This window comes from Malaclemys terrapin, chromosome 5, assembly GCF_027887155.1.
Source record: "Malaclemys terrapin pileata isolate rMalTer1 chromosome 5, rMalTer1.hap1, whole genome shotgun sequence".
Lineage (NCBI taxonomy): Eukaryota > Metazoa > Chordata > Testudines > Emydidae > Malaclemys > Malaclemys terrapin.
The window spans coordinates 1,332,018-1,355,452 of NC_071509.1; the positions used below are offsets into that span (position 1 = coordinate 1,332,018).

Genomic DNA, 23,435 nt, shown 5'->3' on the forward strand with positions numbered 1-23,435 from the left:
AAACAGCTTTAGGACCCTTGCCCAGCATAGAGGAGCCTTTTCGGAGGGTGGCCAAGGTAAAAAGGGCGGCTCTAAACCAAGAGAGCCCAAAGCACAGACCTCCAGACTGGAGCGCTGGGAGAAGACCACAGCCCAGTTGGAGCCCCAGAGGTATGGGGGTGGGAAAAGGGCGCAGGCCGCATAAACCTTCCCACATGCGAACTTCGAATGCCATCAAGCACCCCCAACCTAAGGGGGAGCGTGAAACTGGAGGGGCCTGGTGTAATTCTCACCAAGGAATGGGAGGGATGCGGGGGCATCCATGGGAACGGGGGTAGGTTCGAACTTCCCCGAGTCACTGGCTAAAGTGACCCTGCTCAGTTCGGTCTCGAAGGGGGGAGAGATGTGAGGAACTGGGCCTGTTCTCACTGTGGTCTGTGAATGCTGACAGGGGAGTGTGCTGGGATAGTCTGCATTGTAGGATGGGATCTGCCCGAGGGCGCATACCTGAGTGTGTAACATGAGAACCCAGGAAGGGGTTGAAGGCGAGGCGACTCCTTAGCCCGGGAAACTGAACAAAGGCTGTGGGAGGGGTCGCTGAAAGCAGAGGGCTGGAGGCAGGCTGGAGGGAGGCTGGAGAGATGGCTGGGAGGCAGAGATGGCTCTGACCCCCCAAAGGGGGGTGGGCTGGCATGCCCTGGGACCCCAAGCTGGACCTAACTGAGGGGGGCCCTGTTGTCTGTGCCTGCAAGACCTGTCTTGGACTGTATTCCTGTCATCCAAATAAACCTGCTTTACTGGCTGGCTGAGAGTCATGGTGAATCGCAGGAAGCCGGGGGTGCAGGGCCCTGAGTCCCCCAATACTCCGTGACAGGCTGCTGTGGTGGCTTTCCTGCCACAAGGATGTTAAATTTAATAATATTATGGTCACTATTACCAAGTGGTCTAGCCGTATGGGGGGAGGGACAGCTCAGTGGTTTGAGCATTGACCTGCTAAACCCAGGGTTGTGAGTTCAATCCTTGAGGGGGGTACTTAGGGATCTGGGGCAAAATCAGTACTTGGTCCTGCTAGTGAAGGCAGGGGGCTGGACTCAATGACCTTTCAAGGTCCCTTCCAGTTCTATGAAATAGGTATATCTCCATATATTAAATTATTATTATTATTATATTCATCTCTTGGACCAGATCCTGTGCTCCACTTAGGACTAAATATATATATCTCCTCAATATATGTTCCACTCTATATGCATCCGAAGAAGTGGGCTGTAGTCCACGAAAGCTTATGCTCTAATAAATTTGTTAGTCTCTAAGGTGCCACAAGTACTCCTGTTCTGTCCTCTTGTGGGTTCCAGGACTGGCTGCTCCAAGAAGCAATCATTTAAGGTGTCAAGAAACTTTATCTCTGCATCCCGTCCTGAGGTGAAATGTACCCAGTCAATATGGGGATAGTTGAAATCCCCCATTATTATTGATTTTTTTTTTTTATTTTAATAGCCTTTCTAAGCTCTCTGAGCATTTGACAGTCATTATCACCATCCTGGTTAGGTGGTATATATCCCTACTGCTATATTATTATTATTCGAGCATGGAATTACTATCCATAGAGATTCTATGGTACAGTTTGGTTCATTTAAGGTTTTTACTTCATTTGATTCTACGCTTTCTTTCTGGTATAGTGCCCCCCCCCCACACACACACACACCAGCACGACCTGTTCTGTCCTTTCAATATATTTTGTCCCCTGGTATTACTGTGTCCATTGATTATCCTCATTCCACCAAGTTGCTGTGATGCCCGTTATATCAATATCCTCACTTAATACAAGGCACTCTAGTTCACCCCTCTTATTATTTAGACTCCTAGCATTGGTATATAAGCACTTTAAAAACTTGTCACTTTTTAGCTGTCTGCCATGACATGATGTAATTGAACGGGACTTTCTTTCATTTTTCATGCATCCGACGAAGTGGGCATTCACCCACGAAAGCTTAGGCTCCAATACATCTGTTAGTCTTAAAGGTACCACAGGACTCTCTATTGCTTTTTACAGACCCAGACTAACACGGCTCCCCCTTTGATACTTTCATTTGACTGTTTCTCATCAGATTCTACCCGTATTTTATCATCTTCCCTCCTCTCCTCCTTACTAGGACATAGAGAATCTCCATTAATAGATCTTCCCCAAGGAATGTCTCTGTCTGAACCACGTGCTCCTCCGCACCGGTCGGCTTTCCCCCCAGCCCTTAACGTTAAAAAGACCGTAGAGCAGTTTTTAAACTAAGTGCCTGCAATCTGGTTCCATTTTGGTTTAGGTGGAGCCCATCCTTCCTGTATAGGCTCCCCCTTTCCAAAAGTTTCCCCAGTTCCTAATAAATCTAAACCCCTCCTCCCTACACCATTGTCTCATCCATGCATTGAGACCCTGCAGTTCTGCCTGTCTAACTGGCCCTGCGCGTGGAACTGGAAGCATTTAAGAGAATGCTACCATGGAGGTCCTGGACATCAATCTCTTACCTAGCAGCCTAAAATTGGCCTCTAGGACCTCTCTCCTATCCTTCCCTATGTCATTGGTACCTACATGTACCTCGATCGTATCCCTCTGCTCTTGTTGGATGTTCTCCTTCCCTGAGACTTTCATCCTCCTCAACAGCACAGAGGCTGTCAGACCGGGGGTGGGACCATTCTACGGTGTCCCAGAAAGTCTCATCTATGTACCTCTCTGTCTCCCTTAGCTTCCCGTTTAGCCACTCTGGTCTCCAAAGTCCGTACGTGGTCTCTGAGGGCCAGGAGCTCCTTGCACCACACGCACACATACGCCACCCGCCCACAGGGCAGGTAATCTGACATGCTGCATTGGGTGCAATAAACTGGGTAGCCCCCACTGTGTTGCTGGACTTCTGCCTGCATTCTCTTTTCACTCCTGCACCTCGTTCCTTTGTTTTGTTTGTAGCGGGGTGTTTTTGGCTTTTAAGTTTAAAGACCAGTAAGTTGTACCTCGCCCCCACCCCCCCGCCACGCTGCTCCTCTTAACTCCTTTGCAAAACTCCCCGTTAGCTGCTCCTGTTCGCTAGCCTGCGAGCGGCTCGGGGCCCTAAGCAATTGCTTAGTGTGCTTACGCCTAGTGCCACCGCTGCCCGTCGGCTTGGCCCAGGCCCGGCCCAGCCCAGCCCCACTGGCTGTGTGTGTTCATAGAATCGTAGGACTGGCAGGGACCTGGAGAGGTCACTAAATCCAGTCTCATAGACTCATAGACTTTAAGCTCAGAAGGGACCATTATGATCATCTGGTCTGACCCCCTGCATGCTGCAGGCCACAAAACCGTCCCTACCCCTTCCCTGGACTCTGCCGTTGAAGTCGCCAAATCCTGTGGCTTAGTGACTTCAATTGGCAGAGAACCCTCCTGCTAGAGATCCCTGCCCCATGCTGCGGAGGAAGGCGAAAAACCTCCAGAGGCTCAGCCAGTCTACCCTGGAGGAAAATTCCTTCCCGACCCCAAATATGGCGATCAGGAAAACCCCGAGCATGTAGGCAAGAGTCTCCAGCCTAACCCTTGTTAGCCATTATACTGTTTGCCTACCATTGTTTGGTATTCCTCAGCTAATATGTTTTACCATTAAACCATTCCCTCCATAAACTTGTCTAACTTAATCTTAAAACCAGACAGGTCCCTCGCCCCCACCGTTTCAGGGACAGACAGGTCCCCCTGCCCTTATGGCAGAACTAATTAGTTAGACCATGGGGGAGGGATAGCTCAGTGGTTTGAGCATTGGCCTGCTAAACCCAGGGTTGTGAGTTCAATCCGGGGGGGGCACTGGGGGATCTGGGGCAAAAATCAGTACTTGGTTCTGCTAGTGAAGGCAGGGGGCTGGACTCAGTGAACTTTCAAGGTCCCTTCTGGTTCTAGGAGATAGGATATCTCAAATTATTATTATTATTCCTGAGAGGTGTTTGTCCAACTATCTCTTAAAAAAAATCCCCAATGATGGAGATTCCACAACCTCCCTAGGCAATTTATTCCAGTGTTTAACGTCTCTGACAGTTAGGAACTTTTTCCTAATGTCCAACCTAAATCTCCCTTGCTGCAATTTAAGCCCATTGCTTCTTGTCCTATCCTCAGAGGCTAATTGGAACAATTTTTTATGTACTTGAAAACTGTTATGTCCCTTCTCAGTCTTCTCTTCTCCAGACTGAAAACACTGGGTTTGTTCAATCTTCCCTCCTTGGTCATGTTCTCTAGACCTTTCATCATTTTTCTCACTCTTCTCTGGACTCCAATTTGTCCACATCTTTCCTGAAATGTGGTACCCAGAACTGGACACAATATTCCACCATACTCCTAATCAGGGAAAACCCCAGGGGAGAGGGTCAGTCGGACAAAATCAAAAGGGCTGTGCAACCTTCCCTCCATGTTCTGCCGGTGCCCCCAATCCCGACCCGCAGCCCCCTGCTAGCCCAGCCCTGGCTCCAGGCTGTTGGAGTTACAGCTGGTAGAAAATGGTCCTTCCAAATGTTTCCCCACAGGGATAGCTTTTCCCCAAAATCAACTGACCAATCCCACCCCCATGCCCATGTGCAGACATTCACCCACCTGCAGCTGCTCACGCATTGTCATTTTCCCCCCCCCCCAACTAAAAAGTGTTTGTTGGTTGAAATTTCTCACTGGAGAATGGGTTGCCGGCCAGCTGTAGTGTGTGTGCATGGCAGGGCACACACACTACACAGCACATCCTACCTCGAGGCTGCCTGTCCCCAGGCTGACTCGCGCAGAGCCAGGACGTGCTGTGGCTTCCCTCCCTGCCTTAGTTGCCAGCTCTGCGCAGGGGCTCCAGGATCGAATCCCCATGGGGCGCTGGGACATGCCTGCTAGTCCCACCCATCCCATCCCCAGGCACCTGTCCAGGTGTCTCTCCCTGGCTCCACCTTGTAGAGGGGAGGGTGGGTTTGAACACCCCCTGGTGTGCAGATCAGCATCAGTGCAGGTGAGAGCTCTTATGGCCACCCCAGGAGCTGCGGGATGGGACAGGTTTGGGGGTCATGCCCGTGACAGCCTTACCACCTCGGAGCGCCCCTCGTGGCAACACCCAGCATTGCAGCCAGTTTGCCTTGAGAGTGCCATGGGGGCTGGGGGCTCTCACCCCTCCAGGCTACCCAACCTCCAGGTTCAATGGTGAGGACTGGAAACTCTTCACCTCCCTGGGCTCAGGCCCTAACCCCGAGTCCCATCCCAGGCTCTGCAGGCCTCTCTCCCTGGAGTCTCCGTTCCTGCCAGGCCGTGGACCCTCAGGGCATCTTCCCTGGAGTCCTTAGTCTGGTTCTCTCCAGGCTGGTCCTTATCCCTGGTTTACTGTCCAGGCCATTGGGGTGGGGGAGGAGGGGAAGTGTTCGGCCTTCTCACTGGCCTCCTTCACCTCTGCTGCCTTCAGGACCTGTGCCAGGGGCAGGGAGAGGAATCGGCAAACTTCTTCTGTAGCACTCCTATCTTCTCTCTTGCCAGTTCTTCCCTCCCCAGCTGTTCATCCAAACCCTTTGCTCAGGTCCACGGACTGATGCTCCCTTAAAGGGCTCCATCACCCCCATCCCCCGTTGCTATCCCCAGGGGCAGGGCTGGGGGGAGATGATGCCCCTCCCCCCAGGAGACCAGTGGGCCGTGTTGCGTGTCTGGGGACTGGCTGTGCCTAGGTGGGTCTGGCATGGACCCAGAAGGCCTGCAAAGGGAGGGGTTAGAGGGCAGTTGGCCACAGTGGATTTTAAGGTAACCTGACAGTGGCATGGGGGGGCTGCATGCCGCGTGGTAGCCCCAGAGCCGTATGCGGGGCCGATGGGCTGGGGATTCCTGATGCCCCCTGCTCAGGGCCATGGGGACTCCTGGCAGGCTGCCCAGGGCTGGGCACACTCGGTCTGAGGCACCAGGAACCTGGGGCTGGCACTCAGTGCTTGGCTCCAGAGTCTGGGTGGGGCTCTCACTCCCGGACCCGCCTGGGGCATCATCTGCCTCCTTGGTGACTGGAGGGGTAGGATGAGGGCCTGGGGCGGGCACAAAGCCCAGGCACGGTGGAGTGGCCTGGCATGACGGTTCCTGCCTGGAGGGAGCTCTCATATCCCTGCTGGTCCCTGGGAGGCGCCATCCCCTACCCCTGCCTGGTGGCTCTGGGTCGCGCCATGGGGGTGCCCTTGGCGTGCTTGGAACCCGCAGCCCCCACAGCGGGTGGCACCTGATGCAGCTGGGACCCTGTTGCAGGGAGTCTCTGACAACTGCCCTGGCTCTGGGGGCAATTGGGGGCGGGGGCTTTGGTCAAACAAGACCTGTCCCATTTGGAGCCTGGTTAGAGCTGGCAGCGCCTGAGTGTTTAGGGTGGGGTGGGGTGGGGGGACATGGACGCTGTCTGGATGCCAAACACTCAGCGCCGTGTGAGCGCTGAACGTTCCTGGCGGGTGGGGGGGTGCCTTGTGTGGGCACCACGTGTCTTAGGAGGAGAGAGGGCAGGCTGGGCACAGAGTGTCATCTCGGGGTGGGGGGGGGGCTTCTGGGCACTGAGCCTTTTCTGGGGCACGGGGGCCATCGGGGGCCGAGCATTATTGGGGGGAGGGTTGGGGGCTGTCTGGGCGTTAAGCATTGTCTTGGGGTTTGGGGGGCTGTCTGGGGGCTGAGCGTTATTGGGGGGGCTGTCTGGGCACCCTGTCACGGTGGGGTGGGGGGCAGCGTCTGGGCACCGATGCGGGGGCCGTTCCCCTCTGTCCCGCCCAGGGAAGCGACAGGGTGTGGGCTGGGCTTCGTGGGCAGGTTGTAGGACGGGACCCGTCTCCTGGCCGATGGGCTCCCGGCCTGGCCCTCTGTGCTAGCCCGGGCCGGGGCTGGGTTCGCAGCCCCCTGGCGAAGGCAGGGCCTGGAGGGGGGTGCCAGGGCCGGGCATGGGCCGGTGGCGCCTGAACGCTTTGTAGCGGGGGGGGCTGAAAGCCCGAGGTGAGGCCGGGCGCAAAGCCCTGGGAGCGGGGCCGGTACACTGGCAGCCAGGCCCCCGGGGGCGCTGCACCCCCTGCACCCTATGGGCACCGTGGGCTGGGCACAGACCCCGCCCCGGCCGGGGACTCTCCCGGCCGGGCGCCGGGTCCCCGGGGCTCTCCCCTCCGCTCTGCCACGCAGTGGCCGCGTGGCGCCGGGCCGGGCCGCCCTGCACCAGAAGGGGGAGCCCCGGGCCGGGCCGAGCCGGGAGCCCCCTGCAGGGCCCGGGCGGGAACCAGGGGCCCCGGGCGCCCAGCCGCTCCCTGCCCATCCCCGTGGGCTCCGGCCGCCCGCTGGGGCGGTGCCGCGGGCCAGGCAGGGGCTGCGCGCGGGACCCCGGGGCGCCCAGCGGGGCCGGGCCAGAGGCCGGGGTGAGGGGCAGCTCCCGTGGCTGGAGCCGGCGCGGCTCTGGCCCGGCCCCGCGGCCCGGCGTGGAGGGGCCGCCCCTGTAACCCGAGCCGGGCGGGGCGGGGCGGGAGGGAGCCGGGCAGGGGCCGCCCGGCCGGGGCGCGGGCAGCGGGGAACCGGCGCCGGGAGGAGGCGAAGGTAACGGGGCGGGTGGAGCCGTGCGGGGCACGGAGAGGGGGTGCGCGGGGTGCTGTGGGGCCGAGCCCTGCCCTGTGCGCGGGGCTGTGGGGCTGCCCTGCGCCCTCCCCCGGCACTGGCATGGAAGTGGGGGGGCGCTGCCCTGAGCCCTGCTCCCCCCTCGGGCACTGGGCTGCGAGTGGGGGGCGCTGCCCTGAGGCCCCCCCCGGGCACTGGGCTGCGAGTGGGGGGCACTGCCCTGGCCCCTGCCCCCTCCCGGGCACTGGGCTGCGAGTGGGGGGCGCTGCCCTGGCCCCTGCCCCCTCCCGGGCACTGGGCTGCGAGTGGGGGGCGCTGCCCCCGGCCCCTGCCCCCTCCCGGGCACTGGGCTGCGAGTGGGGGGCGCTGCCCTGGCCCCTGCCCCCTCCCGGGCACTGGGCTGCGAGTGGGGGGCGCTGCCCTGGCCCCTGCCCGCCCCCGGCACTGGGCTGCGAGTGGGGGGCGCTGCCCTGAGGCCCCCCCCGGCACTGGGCTGCGAGTGGGGGGCGCTGCCCTGCCCCCCCCCGCCACTGGGCTGCGATCGGAGGGCGCTGCCCTGGCCCCTGCCCCCCCGGCACTGGGTTGAGAGTGGGGGGCGCTGCCCTGACCCCTGCCCCCTCCCGGCTCTGGGCTGCGAGTTGGGGGCGCTGCCCTGGCCCCTGCCCCCTCCCGGGCACTGGGTTGAGAGTGGGGGGCGCTGCCCTGGCCCCTGCCCCCTCCCGGGCACTGGGTTGAGAGTGGGGGGCGCTGCCCTGACCCCTGCCCCCCCGGGCACTGGGTTGAGAGTGGGGGGCGCTGCCCTGACCCCTGCCCCCCCGGGCACTGGGTTGAGAGTGGGGGGCGCTGCCCTGGCCCCTGCCCCCTCCCGGGCACTGGGCTGCGAGTGGGGGGTGCTGCCCTGAGGGGCCCCTCCCGGGCACTGGGCTGCGAGTGGGGGGCGCTGCCCTGAGGGGCCCCTCCCGGGCACTGGGCTGCGAGTGGGGGGCGCTGCCCTGGCCCCTGCCCCCTCCCGGGCACTGGGCTGCGAGTGGGGGGCGCTGCCCTGGCCCCTGCCCCCTCCCGGGCACTGGGCTGCGAGTGGGGGGCGCTGCCCTGGCCCCTGCCCCCTCCCGGGCACTGGGCTGCGAGTGGGGGGCGCTGCCCTGGCCCCTGCCCCCTCCCGGGCACTGGGCTGCGAGTGGGGGGCGCTGCCCTGGCCCCTGCCCCCTCCCGGGCACTGGGCTGCGAGTGGGGGGCGCTGCCCTGGCCCCTGCCCCCTCCCGGGCACTGGGCTGCGAGTGGGGGGCGCTGCCCTGGCCCCTGCACACTGGCTGCTTGTTCTGTGGGAGGAAAATGCGCAGTACTGGGGCTGGGATGAATGGGCCTTTTCTCTTCACAGCTGGGTCCGTGGCTGGTGGCTGGGAATCCGCTGACGAGACAGCCGGGGGCAGGGGAATGCGAGGAGGCAGCGAGCCTGCCCCACGTACCCGCCTGCTCCGGGTGAGATCGGGGAGCCCCGTCCTGTGGCGCTCAGACAGAGCAGAGCAGAGCTCGGGGCACCGCTCACAGGCACCTTGCACCTGACCCTCCAGGCTGGGTGGCCATGGGCATTGGCTGTGGCCTGGCGAGCCGGCACCTGTGCAGGGGCACTGGGACTGCCAGGGACTGGGCCGGGCCGGGGGTGTAGCCGGTTCCATGGACATGGCGGCGAGGGACAGGTTTGCAGAGATGCAGGACAGGCTTCGGATCCTAGAGGACCTCAACATGCTGTACATCCGGCAGATAGCACTCAGCCTGCAGGTACGGCTCCCGCGGTGCCCCTGCCAGGCGTCCGGCAGGGCCCAGCCTGTGCTGGGGGCGGCTCCTGCATCCCACCCTGGCACTCACCATGGCAGGGCGCGGGGGGTGCCCGTCCTGGGATCCCTGTGGCCCGTCGGTGCCAAGACCACATGGTTACCCCCACGGGTGTCCAGGGAGCCAGGCTGGCTTTGCTGAGCTCCAGTCCATGTTGGGCCTTATTGCAGGGGACGAGCGCGGGCAGACCCTGGGGCTTTGGGGCTGTCGGGCATTGAAGGGGCTGCTGGGACTTTGAAGTGCTTGGGGTGCTTGGCTGGTGGTGGCGCTGCTGGGGGCAGCATCCCGCCCCCCATGGCTGCAGGCAGCTGGTGCCTCGGGCTGGCGCTGGAGCAGAATGGTTGTGCTGAGGGATCCCAGTGAGGTGATTAACACTGGTCTGAGAGCCCGGACTCCTGGGTTCTGACACCCCCGACTCCCGCCACCCAGTCAGCGTGCAGCATGCATCTCCCTGTGGGCGGGGGCCCTGAGCTCAGGAATGCATGTGGCATCCTGGCTGGGGTGGAGTAGGCTGGCATGGCTCCAGGGCGCTGCGTGGGCTCCTGCATGTATCGGGCTCCGTGGGGCAGCGCGTGCAGTCTGGCTCTGGGGCAGCCTGGCAGGGACTCGCGTCAGTGCCTGTGTGCAGGGCTGGCGGGGCGCTCGTGTGCGGATGGTGCCTTGGAGGGGGGCCCGGTGCAGGGGATGGGCCCAGACTCTGACAGCAAAGACCAGGCTGGCAGCGTGTGCCCCTGGGCGAAGCATGTGCCCGAATGCGTCTGCTCCCGTGGGGAGACCCAGTGACCTGGTTGGTGCTGGCGGGAGCAGTGCATGCTGGGAGCTGTAGTCTGGCCCTTGTTACTCTAGCCCCGGGGAGCGCACAGAGCCAAGGGGGATGGTACCCGGGTTGTGTCTGGGCATCCGTTAGTGGGGCAGCGGCACGGAGCATGCGGGCAGGTCGGGGGCTGGCCCTCGCCCTCCAGACTGCCCGGAACCTGCTGCAGGCTTTGCTCACCAGTTTCCTGCTCTCGGGCAAACCCAGCCCCGGGATCATTTTCTGTTCCTGGCTCTGGGCGGGGAGTGGGGGCTGGTGGGTTGGAGCTGGGAGCCAGGACTCCTGGGTTCTCTCCCTGGCTCTGGGCGAGGAGTGGGGGCTGGTGGGTTGGAGCTGGGAGCCAGGACTCAGGGTTCATTTTCCAGATCTGCCATGACTCACTGTCACCTGGGGCTCGTCCTTTCCCCTCTGTGCCCGTTGCTGGGTGGGGGATGCTGGCAGCCAGGGGCTGGCGCTGTGGGGACTCTGCTCTCTCCCCCTGCGGGCTGGGGGAGGGGGTCCTGGCTGCGGGCTCTCCAAGCTGCTTTTAATCAGGCGCTGTCTGCTCCTGATTTCCACGTCGGCGGTCGGTCGTTGTGGCTGTGCCTGCGAAGGGGGCGGCTGCCGTGGGCGTGTGTGAGCCAGTGGGGTGCCCGGGGATCCAGGAGAGCGGGGGGGGGGGGGCCGAGCGGTGCCTGGGCAGTGGGGGTGCAGAGGAGGGAGGAGACGTGAGCCGGGTGCACTCAGGAGCTGGGGGCCTGGGGGAGTCCCCGTTGCAGGACAAGGAGCTGGGCCCCCACTCTGCCTGCAGGGGGTGCACCGCCTGAGCGCCAAGTGCCCCTGCCCCAAAGGTGTCTCCCAGGGCTGAGTCGCTCCCGGCCAGGTGCTGCTCCCCCGCCCCGGGGCTGGGTCTCCCCCCTCCCCGGTGCAACAGAGTAGTGTAATGATTCCTGTGAGCCAGAGCCCCCTAATCCGAGACCCCTCCCCGTTAGCCTCTGCTTCCCCAGCCCCCTCGACATCCAGGCCCCTCTCCCCGGCTGTGCCGCTCTGCTCCTCCCAGCTCTGCAGGGAGCTCTGGGTATAGGCCCCTCCTGCCCTGCTCTTTGGCCTCCCCCCTCTGTGCACGCCTCCTCACCCGGTCCTGGGCTCTCCATCCGCTCTGCTCTTCCCTTCCTGGGGCGCTGGGGATCCCCAGGACAGGGGCGTAGAGTAGGGAGCCCCTCCCTGGCCAGCAGCCAGGGGCTGGGTGTTACCTCCTGTGTCCCTGCCTTTGGGGAGCCCCACGGTGCCCTTGGCCAGGCACTCACTCCAGGCCTGTGATTTGGTGTCCGTGTCCTGCCAAGGGAGGGGTCGGTTCTGAGTCAGGATCCAGACAGGGGAGATTTGAACCTGTGACCATCCAGCGCTGCAGGGGGATGGGGAGAGCCCCCTCTGCTGAGCTGAGCTGAGCTGTCCTGCTGGGGAGGGGGTGGAATTGGTGAGACTCTGGGCAGGGGGAAACCCAGTGTCTGTCCAGCTCTACCCGCCCCCCCGCGGGATTTACTGAGCAATCCTATTAGCAAATCGGCTGTTAATCACCTCTAGGTCCCAGGCAGCATGAGACCAAACACAACTGGCTTAGCCAGCGCCAAGGGGTGGGGACCATGCCCCCCATAGCTGGGGGAGACCCACCCCTGCCCTGCCCTCCAGTACCCCTCCCCACCGTCACCTGGCAATCCCTCCTGGAGTAGGGCCAGACTGTCCCGCCCGCCCTGCCCTGCCTCTCGGGGTGGGGGGGATCCGTTCCCCGGACACCCTGTGTTTGTCTTGGGGCCCCACCTCCAAGGCGAGCCCATCCGGTGGGTGCTCCCTGTGACCAGGGCGGGGGTGGGGAGTGCCTCCTGCCAGGGGTCCCTCTGCCCACGCCCCTTGGGGTGCCTCAGCCCCCCCATCACTTTCTCCCGAGCTGGGGGTGGGAGGCAGCTGCTCCCCCTCTTGGCTTCACCCTGGTGGCTGCAGCTGTGCCCCCCCCCACCTGGGAAAGGAGGCAGCTGTCCATCCCCCTCGCCAGTGCAGCTGTCTGCCCCCCCCATGCTATTTATAGCCAGCTGGTGATGTCACCGTTTCCTCCGTGCTCTCCATGGTGTGAATTGCTGGAGCTGCAGGCTCAGCCTTGGAGCTGCCAGGAAACAGCTCCTGCTGCTCCCCCTTCCCCTGCCGGCTCCCCGGCCCCCTCCCTCCCCTGCGCCCAGCGCCGGCTCCGCAGGGAGCTTGGCATCGCACTGCTCAGCTCTCCCTAGCCCTTCGTCAGCCGCCAGGCCAGCGCTGCACAGCTCCCGGAGCCGTGCGCAGGCTGGGGGCGATGGGCCGGGGCGCTAGCATGCTGGGGGCACGCGGCTAGGAGGGGGAGCCCGCAGGCGCTGGGAGCTCCCAGCATGGACATCTGCAGGATCGGCAAAGTGAGTGCCAGGGAGACCTGGGGGCGCCCGCGGAGACGCTGCAGGGCGGGAGCTGGGCTGATGGGCTCGGGGGGCAGGCTGAGGGGGATGAGAGAGCCAGACCAGGTTGGCGAGGGGATGGGGCAAGGCCAAGGAGACACGGGACACAGGCACAAACCCACCTACAGGCTCCATGGGGCGGGGGTGGGGGATGCTGCTCTGCCCCCAGTCACGCTGCAGGCCTGAAGGAGTTTCTGCCAGGCCCTGCCCCTGCCCCTGCCCCTGCCCCCGTGTGGAGGGCTCAGCACCTCAAGGGTGGGGAGCAGATCTGCCCTGGCTGGGGCTGGATCCCAGGGCCTGTTCCTGACGTGGGACCATCCCTGCATCTCCTCCAGGGGCCTGCTCAGCCTGTGCCCATCCCTGGCTGTCTGGGAATCACCCCTGGCTGGAGGCCGGGCACCTCGCTGGGCTGGGCCCTGGGCAGGGGCGGGGCTGGGCATCTCCCCAGGCCAGGGCTGGAGCAGGCACCTCCCCGGGCCCACCCCTGGCGTGTGGTGAGAGTTGGCACACCTAGCAACAGGGCGGTGCCCGCGGGCAGGGAGGGGGCCTGTCTTGCCTGCTGGCAGGCTGGGCTCCTTTCTCCTAGCATCTGGCGCGCTGCTGCTGTAAGTGAGGGCTCGGTGCCTGGAGTGCTGCATGGTGATGTGCACGTGTGTTTCACGGGCCTGTGCCCTGCCCCGGCCCCTCAGCTTGGCCAGCCTGAGGCGGGTGGGCGCGAGTCTCTTGTCCAGCAGGAGCAAATGAGGGGCAGCGTTGCCCTGCGGGGGATTGCAGCTGTGCCCTGTGCAGCAGGGAGGAGGCTCGTGCCAATGTGCAGCCCCCTCAGGGCAGGCACCAGGTCCGGGGGCGACAGGGCTCCAGGCTGGGGCAGATTTTCTCCTCCCTTCTTCGACAGAGATGGGGGGGACTTAAATCTAGGAGATTAAATTCCTCATCCCCCCCATCGAAAACTGTGAGAGTTTTCCCATGGCCTCCACTCTATCCAGCACTGCGCCCCATAGGGAAGCTGGGCGGTCACGGAAAGGTTTGATACTGGAAGTGCTCACACGGGTGCAGAGTGAACACCCTGGGGAGGGGAATGGGGCAGCTCGGGCAGACGTCGCTGCATCGTGCTGTGCTGGGCGTGTCTGGGCTGGTTTCTCAGGGCAGCGCACCCTCTGGGGAGCGATTGTGCAGCCGTTCTCTGCAGGCCTGGCTCATGGGGTGCACTGGGGGGCGTGTCCGTCTGGGGCTCCCCGGGGCGGGTCCTGTCCCGTCCCGTGAGATTGCAGGTGTGGGCAGGGTCTGGTTGCCTGCCTGGCACAGGGCAAGGTCTGGGCCATGTCGCTTCCAGGGACAAGCGGGCGTCTGCCAGGCCCCACCTGGGGCCGTAGGGCCATGGGGGCTGTGCAGGTGACTCCCCCATTGCCACGTCTGGGGGCTGGGCGGGGCACGTGCAGGAATATCAGCCCAGTGGGCTCTCCTAGTCTCGCCCCTGTGATGGGACCAATGCCCGGCCCCGCTCTGTGCGGCCGGGGCCCTGCCCCGCTGTAGTGCCCCCGGGGTCAGGTCATGAGGCGACCGCTGCTGCAGGCCTGCGCCCCCAGTTCGGGAAGGAGGTTGAGCCATTGGGGAGGGGTCAGAGAAGAGCCCCGGGAATGCCTGTAGGGTTAGACACCTGCCGGATAGAGAGAGACTCCGGGAGCTCAGTGGAGTTGGCGTCACGGAGAGCAGGCTCAGGTACCGATCTGTAGGTACCTGCCTGGGGACACATCTCAGCAGAGGAGGGTCGAACACGGTGCAATGGCTGGGAGTTGAAGCCAGACAAATTCAGCCTGGCAAGAAGGAGTCCATGTGCAATGAGCCCTTGTTCCTGTATCCCCAGGGGTCTGGGGGAGTCTCCATCCCAGGCCATTTCTCTGTCCAGACCGGCCGATTTTCTAAGCGCTCTGCTGCAAAGCTGAATGGGGGCAGGTCTCAGGCCTGGGCTGTCTGTGGGGTCAGACTGGTGAGCACGAGGGTCCCTCCTGGCCTTGGAAACTGTGTCACGGACTCACAGGTTGTGCCCACTCTTGGCCCCGTGCAGTCCGTGGGGGGAACCCCCTTCAGTGCGACAGCCCTTCTCGGGGGTCCATTCTCTCTCGGGGTCAGGCCCCTCCACCTCCTGGAGCCGCATCTCTCTGAGCCTTAGCACGTCTGTCTCTGCCGTGGGCCCCCTCAGGGAGTCCCCTCGCTCTGGACCCCCGGGGCCTCCACTCCCAGAGGGAATAATATCCCCCCGCCCCCCCCAACCCTGTTCTCTAGCCCGGAGCAACTCTCAGCCAGCGTAACACAGGAGGGTTTATTGAGAGTTGAACACAGCACAGGAAACTCTCAGGGCCTCAGGCCTGGCCTCCCTCAGCCCAGCACATCCCAGTTTCCCTGCATCCAGGTGGGCTCTGCCTGCTCCCCCTCTCCAGCCCAGAGCCCCCCTGCTCTCAGCTGGGCATCTGAGATCCCTGGCCCCAAGCCCCACCTCTGTCCATTGTCTTCTCTCCAGGGAAACAGGGTCATAAACCAGGTCGCCTGGGCCTTCTCTGGCCAGAACAGCCTGGTCAGGTCACTGGGGTCCTCTCTTTGCAGCCCATTGTCCTCCCACTGGCCAGAACCAGCTGGGCCTCCGGGTCGCCAGGTCACCAGTCGCTGGGGTCTCCATTCTCCAGGCCATTGGCTGGGGTCCCGAGTTCCCTCGCTGGTCCTCTGTAACCACAAACTCCCTCTCCCCTCCCTTGTTAAACCAGTAACACCCGGGGACACTGAGTCCCACCCGCTCTGCATGCAAACCATTGGAAAACCAAGAAAATCTCCCACTTTGTCACACTATGCCACCGGGTGCTGCTCAGCTCTGGCCCTGCCATGCGCCTAGGCCAGATCCCTACCAGGTAACGAGTCCCAGCGTCGCCCCCTTGGGCCGCTCCTCAGCCCGGCCCTGGGCTCAGCAGTCCTTGGGTTGGGTTTCTACCAGTGTTTTCCCCAGGAATTGAAATTTGGCGGGGGGAGATCAGGGCCAATGAGAGGTGAGACCGTGAGGGTGAAGGTCGGCTGTATGGCACCATAGTAAAAACTGAAATGTTTCATGACCATTTTAGTAGATTTAAGTCATGTTTTAAAATCATCACACAAATTAAAGTTGGCTACTCAAGCCTTCTAGGAAGCACTACGTCTACATCCTTCTTGGTTTCTTGTTATAATTTTGCACAACTCTGTTAATGAACTTCTTGAATGCAACGCGTTCATCTTCAGTGGCTTCTCGTGTGTCCGGTACTTCCATTCCTTCAATTGATATGCTCATTAGTTCAGTCACATGATCAGGCAGAAGGCGACTTCTTTCAGAACACAAACTTCTATTCAGTGATGAAAAAGAACGCTCAACTGTAGCTGTCATGACTGGGAGTAGCAAGAGATGAATTCTTACTTCTTTCATCCCAGGAAACAGAGCACAGAGATCGGGTCGAGCCACTAGTGATGATAAAAAAGAAGTTGAAGTCAAATCTTCATTCATTCGTCATATGATATTCCACTCTGTGTTCAAATTCTCTATTCTGTCCTGAGCACATGGCAGCCCCATTGCTGGAAGTGCCGCACTCCACTCAACTGTCGGTGTTTTATAGGACAGGGATCTGTAAAAGCTATGTAGAGGTTGAGTAGAATCTAGAAGTCGCTGTTGTAGATTTTTTAAGAATCAAGTCTGTGTACTTTTTCAGTTGTCTTAACAAACACTTCTTGTCCTCTTCACTTAAGGATTCAATATAAATGCCTTCATTAGTCAACTTTGGGACTGAAATCTTTGCTTCTTCCAGTACTTTTTCAATGAATAGCTCTCTGATCCAAATGTAGCTTCTATTGCTGGACAAAGATCTACTACTGTTGTAGCAGATGCCTGGATGGCCTTGTTTAATGACCCACATGGTTTCAATAGTAGACTTCATAGAATATCCAGGTTGGACGGGACCTCAGGAGGTCATCTAGTCCAACCCCCTGCTCAAAGCAGGACCAATCCCCAGACAGGTTTTTGCCCCAGATCCCTAAGTAGCCCCCTCAAGGATTGAGCTCACAACCCCGGGTTTAGCCGGCCAATGCTCACACCACTGAGCTATCCCTCCCCCCCTTACAAGAGAGAGAATGGCAATAGTCTTCTCTGAACGTAGTAGCAAAAGTAATCCGCCAGCCTCACTCCTTCGATCCGTCCCATCTTGGTAGATACTTTCCAAAGCCAGTACTAATGGCTAGAGTAATTTTAAGACAACAGCCAAGGATCACTCATGAGAAAGCCAGAGGGTTTTCCTAGGTTGGATTAATTTGAACTTCAGTCCCAGTGTATCTTCTATATTTTCCAAGATACTCAGTCTTTTTGGACTCTTGCTGAAAAAAGAATATAATGAAGACATTAAGTTTATAGCTTTTTTAATGTCTTTTGAAGAGTCTGCAGCTCGTACTAGCGCTAGTTGGAGTAGATGGCCTCTGCAGTGCGTATAGGAGAGATTAGGGTTACGCTTTTCTCTGAGCAAAGCTTGTACTCCACCATGTCTTCCAGAGAAGTTTGCAGCTCCATCAAATGCACAAGCAGCCATCTGTTTGGGGTCCAATTGACAAGCATTTAACTCTTCTAAGATGTGGGTTGTCACAGATGCAGCCGATGTGTCTTCTATAACTTGAACATCTAGAAATGCATCTACTGGACTACCACTGACATCAAGAAAATGTACACGTCTTAATACTTGATGCCCATTTGCATCGGTGCATTCATGTATGCGAATTTTTTGAATGTGGTGAGAGAGTTCTTCACTTTTTCAACTGTTGAGTCTTTCACTGTTGCACCACATGCTTCTAGCCAGTCAGTTGAGTTTCTTGCAGAAAGATATGTGTGTATATATATATCTCCTCAATATATGTTCCATTCTATATGCATCCGAAGAAGTGGGCTGTAGTCCACGAAAGCTTATGCTCTAATAAATTTGTTAGTCTCTAAGGTGCCACAAGTACTCCTGTTCTTCTTTTTGCAGAAAGATAGTGAGCATTTGCTGGTCTTGTTCGGAACCAGTGTTCAACTTCAAGATGAACAAGTGACAATGCACTTAACATTGGCCTCCAGTTTGTAGTGTGTGGTATCTCTTGCTTAAATGGAAAGTAGGATGCCACAGCCATGTTTGTTCACATGAACTGTGTTGTGTTTCCAGCATTCTTAACAGCCTCATTAACACTCACTGGTGTTGTCCTTGGTCAGTGGAGACTCGGAGTTCAGAGGTGCTTTCACATGAGTTCACCTCCCAGGTGGGGGGCAAGAAGGCACCTTGCTTGTTCCTCCAGCTGCTCACTGTTTGCTCTGGCCACTGTTGTTTGTTGTGCCACCGTTCACTCCATCGCTCTGTTGTCAATGGCCCTGCGCCATCACCTTCTGCTGCCACCTGCCACTGTGACCTCTGCGAGTTGGTCTCTTGAGGTTCCACCAGCTCTCAGTGATTTCAGCTGAGCTCTCAGGGGGGGAACCTCACCGCTAGTGCAGTCTGGGCCGTCTCTGCCACAGGAACACTGTCCCACAGCAGGACTAAGCACTTAGACCTGATTATCAGAGATTTCAGCTGTAACAAAACAAAAGACGATCTGTGGAGTCTAATCAGCTCTGTCTTTAAACAGTGGAGAGGGGCAGGTCCCCAGCCTCTCTCTTGATGCCCTCAATCAGCACAGGCTAAGTACAGTTCTACTGCCCTTTACTCATACTATAAGAACAACACTTCATTACCCCCCAGATGAATGTAAACACAATCTGGTCCTGAAGACTTTTCCCCCGGCCCCAGCCCATCACTAGCGGTCAGGGAGCGCTCATTTAGACTTCGCTTACAAATCATCGTTTGAAATGATCAGGTTGGCCAACATCACCGGAATGAATGCCCCGACATTGTCATCCAAACAGCAGCCGTAGAAGGAAGCGAGTCTGGGTTCAAACTTTTCAAATCTGTGACACTTCTTCAGATCCGCGTATTTTATCATACCCTGTATATCATAGAATCATAGATTATAGGACTGGAAGGGACCTCGAGAGGTCATCGAGTCCAGTCCCCTGCCCGCATGGCAGGACCAAATACTGTCTAGACCATCCCTGATAGACATTTATCTAACCTACTCTTAAATATCTCCAGAGACGGAGATTCCACAACCTCCCTAGGCAATTTGTTCCAGTGTTTAACCACCCTGACAGTTAGGAACTTTTTCCTAATGTCCAACCTAGACCTCCCTTGCTGCAGTTTAAACCCATTGTTTCTGGTTCTATCCTTAGAGGCTAAGGTGAACAAGTTCTCTCCCTCCTCCTCATGACACCCTTTTAGATACCTGAAAACTGCTATCATGTCCCCTCTCAGTCTTCTCTTCTCCAAACTAAACAAACCCAGTTCTTTCAGCCTTCCTTCATAGGTCATGTTCTCAAGACCTTTAATCATTCTTGTTGCTCTTCTTTGGACCCTTTCCAATTTCTCCACATCTTTTTTTAAAATGCGGCGCCCAGAACTGGACACAATACTCCAGCTGAGGCCTAACCAGAGCAGAGTAGAGCGGAAGAATGACTTCTAGTGTCTTGCTCACAACACACCTGTTAATGCATCCCAGAATCATGTTTGCTTTTTTTGCAACAGCATCACACTGTTGACTCATATTTAGCTTGTGGTCCACTATAACCCCTAGATCCCTTTCTGCCGTACTCCTTCCTAGACAGTCTTTTCCCATTCTGTATGTGTGAAATTGATTTTTCCTTCCCAAGTGGAGCACTTTGCATTTGTCTTTGTTAAACTTCATCCTGTTTAACTCAGACCATTTCTCCAATTTGTCCAGATCATTTTGAATTATGACCCTGTCCTCCAAAGTAGTTGCAATCCCTCCCAGTTTGGTATCATCCGCAAACTTAATAAGCGTACTTTCTATGCCAATATCTAAGTCGTTGATGAAGATATTGAACAGAGCCGGTCCCAAAACAGACCCCTGCGGAACCCCACTCGTCACGCCTTTCCAGCAGGATTGGGAACCATTAATAACAACTCTCTGAGTACGGTTATCCAGCCAGTTATGCACCCACCTTATAGTAGCCCCATCTAATTTGTATTTGCCTAGTTTATCGATAAGAATATCATGCGAGACCGTATCAAATGCCTTACTAAAGTCTAGGTATACCACATCCACCACTTCACCCTTATCCACAAGGCTCGTTATCCTATCAAAGAAAGCTATCAGATTGGTTTGACATGATTTGTTCTTCACAAATCCATGCTGGCTGTTCCCTATCACCTTACCACCTTCCAAGTGTTTGCAGATGATTTCCTTAATTACTTGCTCCATTATCTTCCCTGGCACAGAAGTTAAACTAACCGGTCTGTAGTTACCTGGGTTGTTTTTATTTCCCTTTTTATAGATGGGCACTATATTTGCCCTTTTCCAGTCTTCTGGAATCTCTCCCGTCTCCCATGACTTTCCAAAGATAATAGCTAGAGGCTCAGATACCTCCTCTATTAGCTCCTTGAGTATTCTAGGATGCATTTCATCAGGCCCGGGTGACTTGCAGGCATCTAACTTTTCTAAGTGATTTTTAACTTGTTCTTTTTTTATTTTATCCGCTAAACCTACCCCCTTCCCATTAGCATTCACTATGTGTTAGGCATTGCTTCAGACTTCTCGGTAAAGACCGAAACAAAGAAGTCATTAAGCATCTCTGCCATTTCCAAGTTTCCTGTTACTGTTTCTCCCTCTTCACTAAGCAGTGGGCCTACCCTGTCTTTGGTCTTCCTCTTGCTTCTAATGTATTGATAAAAAGTCTTCTTGTTTCCTTTTATTCCCGTAGCTAGTTTGAGCTCATTTTGTGCCTTTGCCTTTCTAATCTTGCCCCTGCATTCCTGTGTTGTTTGCCTATATTCATCCTTTGTAATCTGTCCTAGTTTCCATTTTTTATATGACTCCTTTTTATTTTTTAGATCGTGCAAGATCTCGTGGTTAAGCCAAGGTGGTCTTTTGCCACATTTTCTATCTTTCCTAACCAGCGGAATAGCTTGCTTTTGGGCCCTGAATAGTGTCCCTTTGAATATGCTTTTAAAGTGTGTATTAATGTTTCATTTTCAATTCAAATGTCCAAACAATCACTACATTGGCAACACTGCATGTAACTAGTTCACAAACTGGGGCTGGAGAAATTCAGGGGGGTGTGGGGAAATCCCTGGTTTCTACGCCCCCCTTATGCTGGGGGGGGCCCAGGCCCACCCCCTGCTCCGGGTTTGGCCCAGGCAGCCTGGGCTCAGCAACCAAGGCGCCGCTTCCCACCTCCCAGCCCTTGTGCTGGTTCCCAGGAGCCTGTATCTTCCCCCGGGACCTGCCAGCTCCGCCCTCGGACGCTGGGCCCTGCCCCTTCCCTGTGGCTGCCTTCAGGCTGCCTTCCCTGGGATCTCCCTGCCTCCTCTCCAATGGGAGTTTAGCTGCTACCTGGCCAGCGGGCCTGGGAGAAAGGGTGGATTCCTTCCTGACCCCAGGGCCCTCCCCTGGTGCCCTGGAGCCTGGGTGTGGATTCCCCCTTGCTCTGACATGGCTGCAGCTCCAGACCCTCTGTGCCCTCCCCACACCTGCCCCTGTGACTGCGGTGCCCTAGGCTGGCTCCCTGGGTGGCCAGGGACCTGTTGTGTGCCCGGGTGGCCTGGGGCTGGGCCTGTCGCTCAGCTCCTCATGGAGCAGCAGCTGGTGGGGGCCAGGGGGCACTGTACAGCTGTCTCTATGTGGGCAGGGTCTGTGCCCTCCTGAGTCCCCCAAGGCGCCCCGTTGTGCCAGCCATGCCCCTGTCTCCGTGCACAGCCCCTCCTTGAGCTGCTCTGCCACGGGGCACCTCTGGCTGACGTCCCACCCCAAGCCCCCCGCACACCCCACAGCAGGGCCTGGGCTTTGTCCTGGCCCTTCGGCGGGGTGACCCGTACCCCTCGGGGCTTGCAGCTCCCCAGGGCTGGGTGTCCCAGCCCCTCCCATGGGGGATACCACCCCAGCTGGGGGGTTCTGGGATTTAGCCCCAGGCACCCCCAGAATTCTCCCTATCCTTTGTGGGGCTGGCCCCCCAGGTGCTGCATGGCCCAGCTCTGCATGTTTACTCCCCTAAATGCTTCTCCCCAACCCCTTCCCCTCCCCATGGTGCCCATAGCTGCCCTACCCCTCCCTTGGCCACTCATGCCCCAAACCCCCGATGCCTACAGCCCTAGTGCCCCTGCCCCCAGTGCCCACTGACCCCATTAGCCCTGGCCCCGCCCCGGGGCCCACAGCCCCACTGGGCCCACCCCACAGTACTCCCAGGCTCCCTGGCCCTGCCCCACCTCTCCCGGTGCCCCCAGCCCCATTGGCTAGTGTCCCCAGCCCCACTGACCCCTCCCTACCTCCACTGGTGTCCCCAGCCCCACTGACCCCTCTCGTCTCCCCAGGACACGGACATCCAGAAGAAGATTGACCATGAACTCCGGATGCGCGAAGGTGCCTGCAAGCTGCTGGCAGCCTGCACACAGCGGGAGCAGGCCCTGGAGGCAACCAAGAGCCTTCTGGTCTGCAACAGCCGCATCATGGCCTACATGTCCGAGCTGCAGCGCATGAAGGAGGCGCAGGTGGCGCAGAGGACGGCCCGGCGGTGAGGACCCCGTGACCAGGCAGAGGGACCTGGGGCTGGGGGAGCTGGGATGCGGGAGTGGGGCAGACATGCAGCACCGGATGCTGGTCACAGCTCTGTGTTTCCCCTTCAGCCCCTCGGACGCTGGCCCCATGGACGATCGCTTACCCTGCAGGGGGAAGGTCTGCGTGTCAGGTAAGGGGGTGGGCTGTGCCCACAGCTGGGGGGCGGGGGCAGCAGGTCTGCAAGGAAGAGAGACCAAACTTCCTCATAGAGTGATTAGTGCCAGAGCTGGGGAGGTGCCGGGTCCCGGAGCTCCGCTGGGGGCCCCGACCTGGGACATCTGCTGGGGACCACTGGGCCTGTGGGACTGTGCAGTTCGAGGCTGCGGCTGAGCCCGGCGGTGAGGGCGTCCTGGTCCAATCTCGCCATGGCCGGCCGCCCGCTCTCTGCCCGCCCCACGGCCGCCCCCCGGCCCTGCAGACAGGCGCCCGCTCTCTGCCCGCCCCACGGCCCTGCAGACGGGCGCCCGCTCTCTGCCCGCCCCACGGCCCTGCAGACGGGTGCCCGCTCTCTGCCTGCCCCATGGCCGTGTCATAGAATCATAGAACCATAGAATCTCAGGGTTGGAAGAGACCTCAGGAGGTATCTAGTCCAACCCCCTGCTCAAAGCAGGACCAACCCAACTAAATCATTCCAGCCAGGGCTCTGTCAAGCCGGGCCTTAAAAACCTCTAAGGAAGGAGATTCCACCACCTCCCTAGGTAACGCATTCCAGTGCTTCACCACCCTCCTAGTGAAATAGTGTTTCCTAATATCCAACCTGGATGTCCCCCACTGCAACTTGAGACCATTGCTCCTTGTTCTGTCATCTGCCACCACTGAGAACAGCCGAGCTCCATCCTCTTTGGAACCCCCTTTCAGGTAGTTGAAAGCAGCTATCAAATCCCCCCTCATTCTTCTCTTCTGGAGACTAAACAATCCCAGTTCCCTCAGCCTCTCCTCATAAGTCATGTGCCCCAGCCCCCTAATCATTTTTGTTGCCCTCCGCTGGACTCTTTCCAATTTTTCCTCATCCTTCTTGTAGTGTGGGGACCAAAACTGGACACAGTACTCCAGATGAGGCCTCACCAATGTCGAATAGAGGGGAACGATCACGTCCCTC

At 58.8% G+C, this 23,435-nt stretch overlaps 1 protein-coding gene across 9 annotated transcripts in view; it reads left to right on the forward strand.

Moving 5' to 3' along the window:
• RTKN (rhotekin) overlaps nt 1-23,435 on the forward strand; it is a 43,163-nt gene that overhangs the window by 11,108 nt on the left and 8,620 nt on the right. For 4 of the 9 annotated variants that reach the window (XM_054028895.1, XM_054028894.1, XM_054028887.1 and 1 more), the window contains exons 2-3: nt 22,093-22,292; nt 22,405-22,466. In XM_054028895.1, the coding sequence (XP_053884870.1) occupies nt 22,093-22,292; nt 22,405-22,466 (262 nt within the window). Of the gene's footprint in view, nt 1-6,922; nt 6,941-7,451; nt 7,526-8,921; nt 9,323-12,341; nt 12,608-22,092; nt 22,293-22,404; nt 22,467-23,435 lie in introns of those variants that run through there. The other 5 variants (XM_054028889.1, XM_054028892.1, XM_054028891.1 and 2 more) reach the window with 4 other exon arrangements.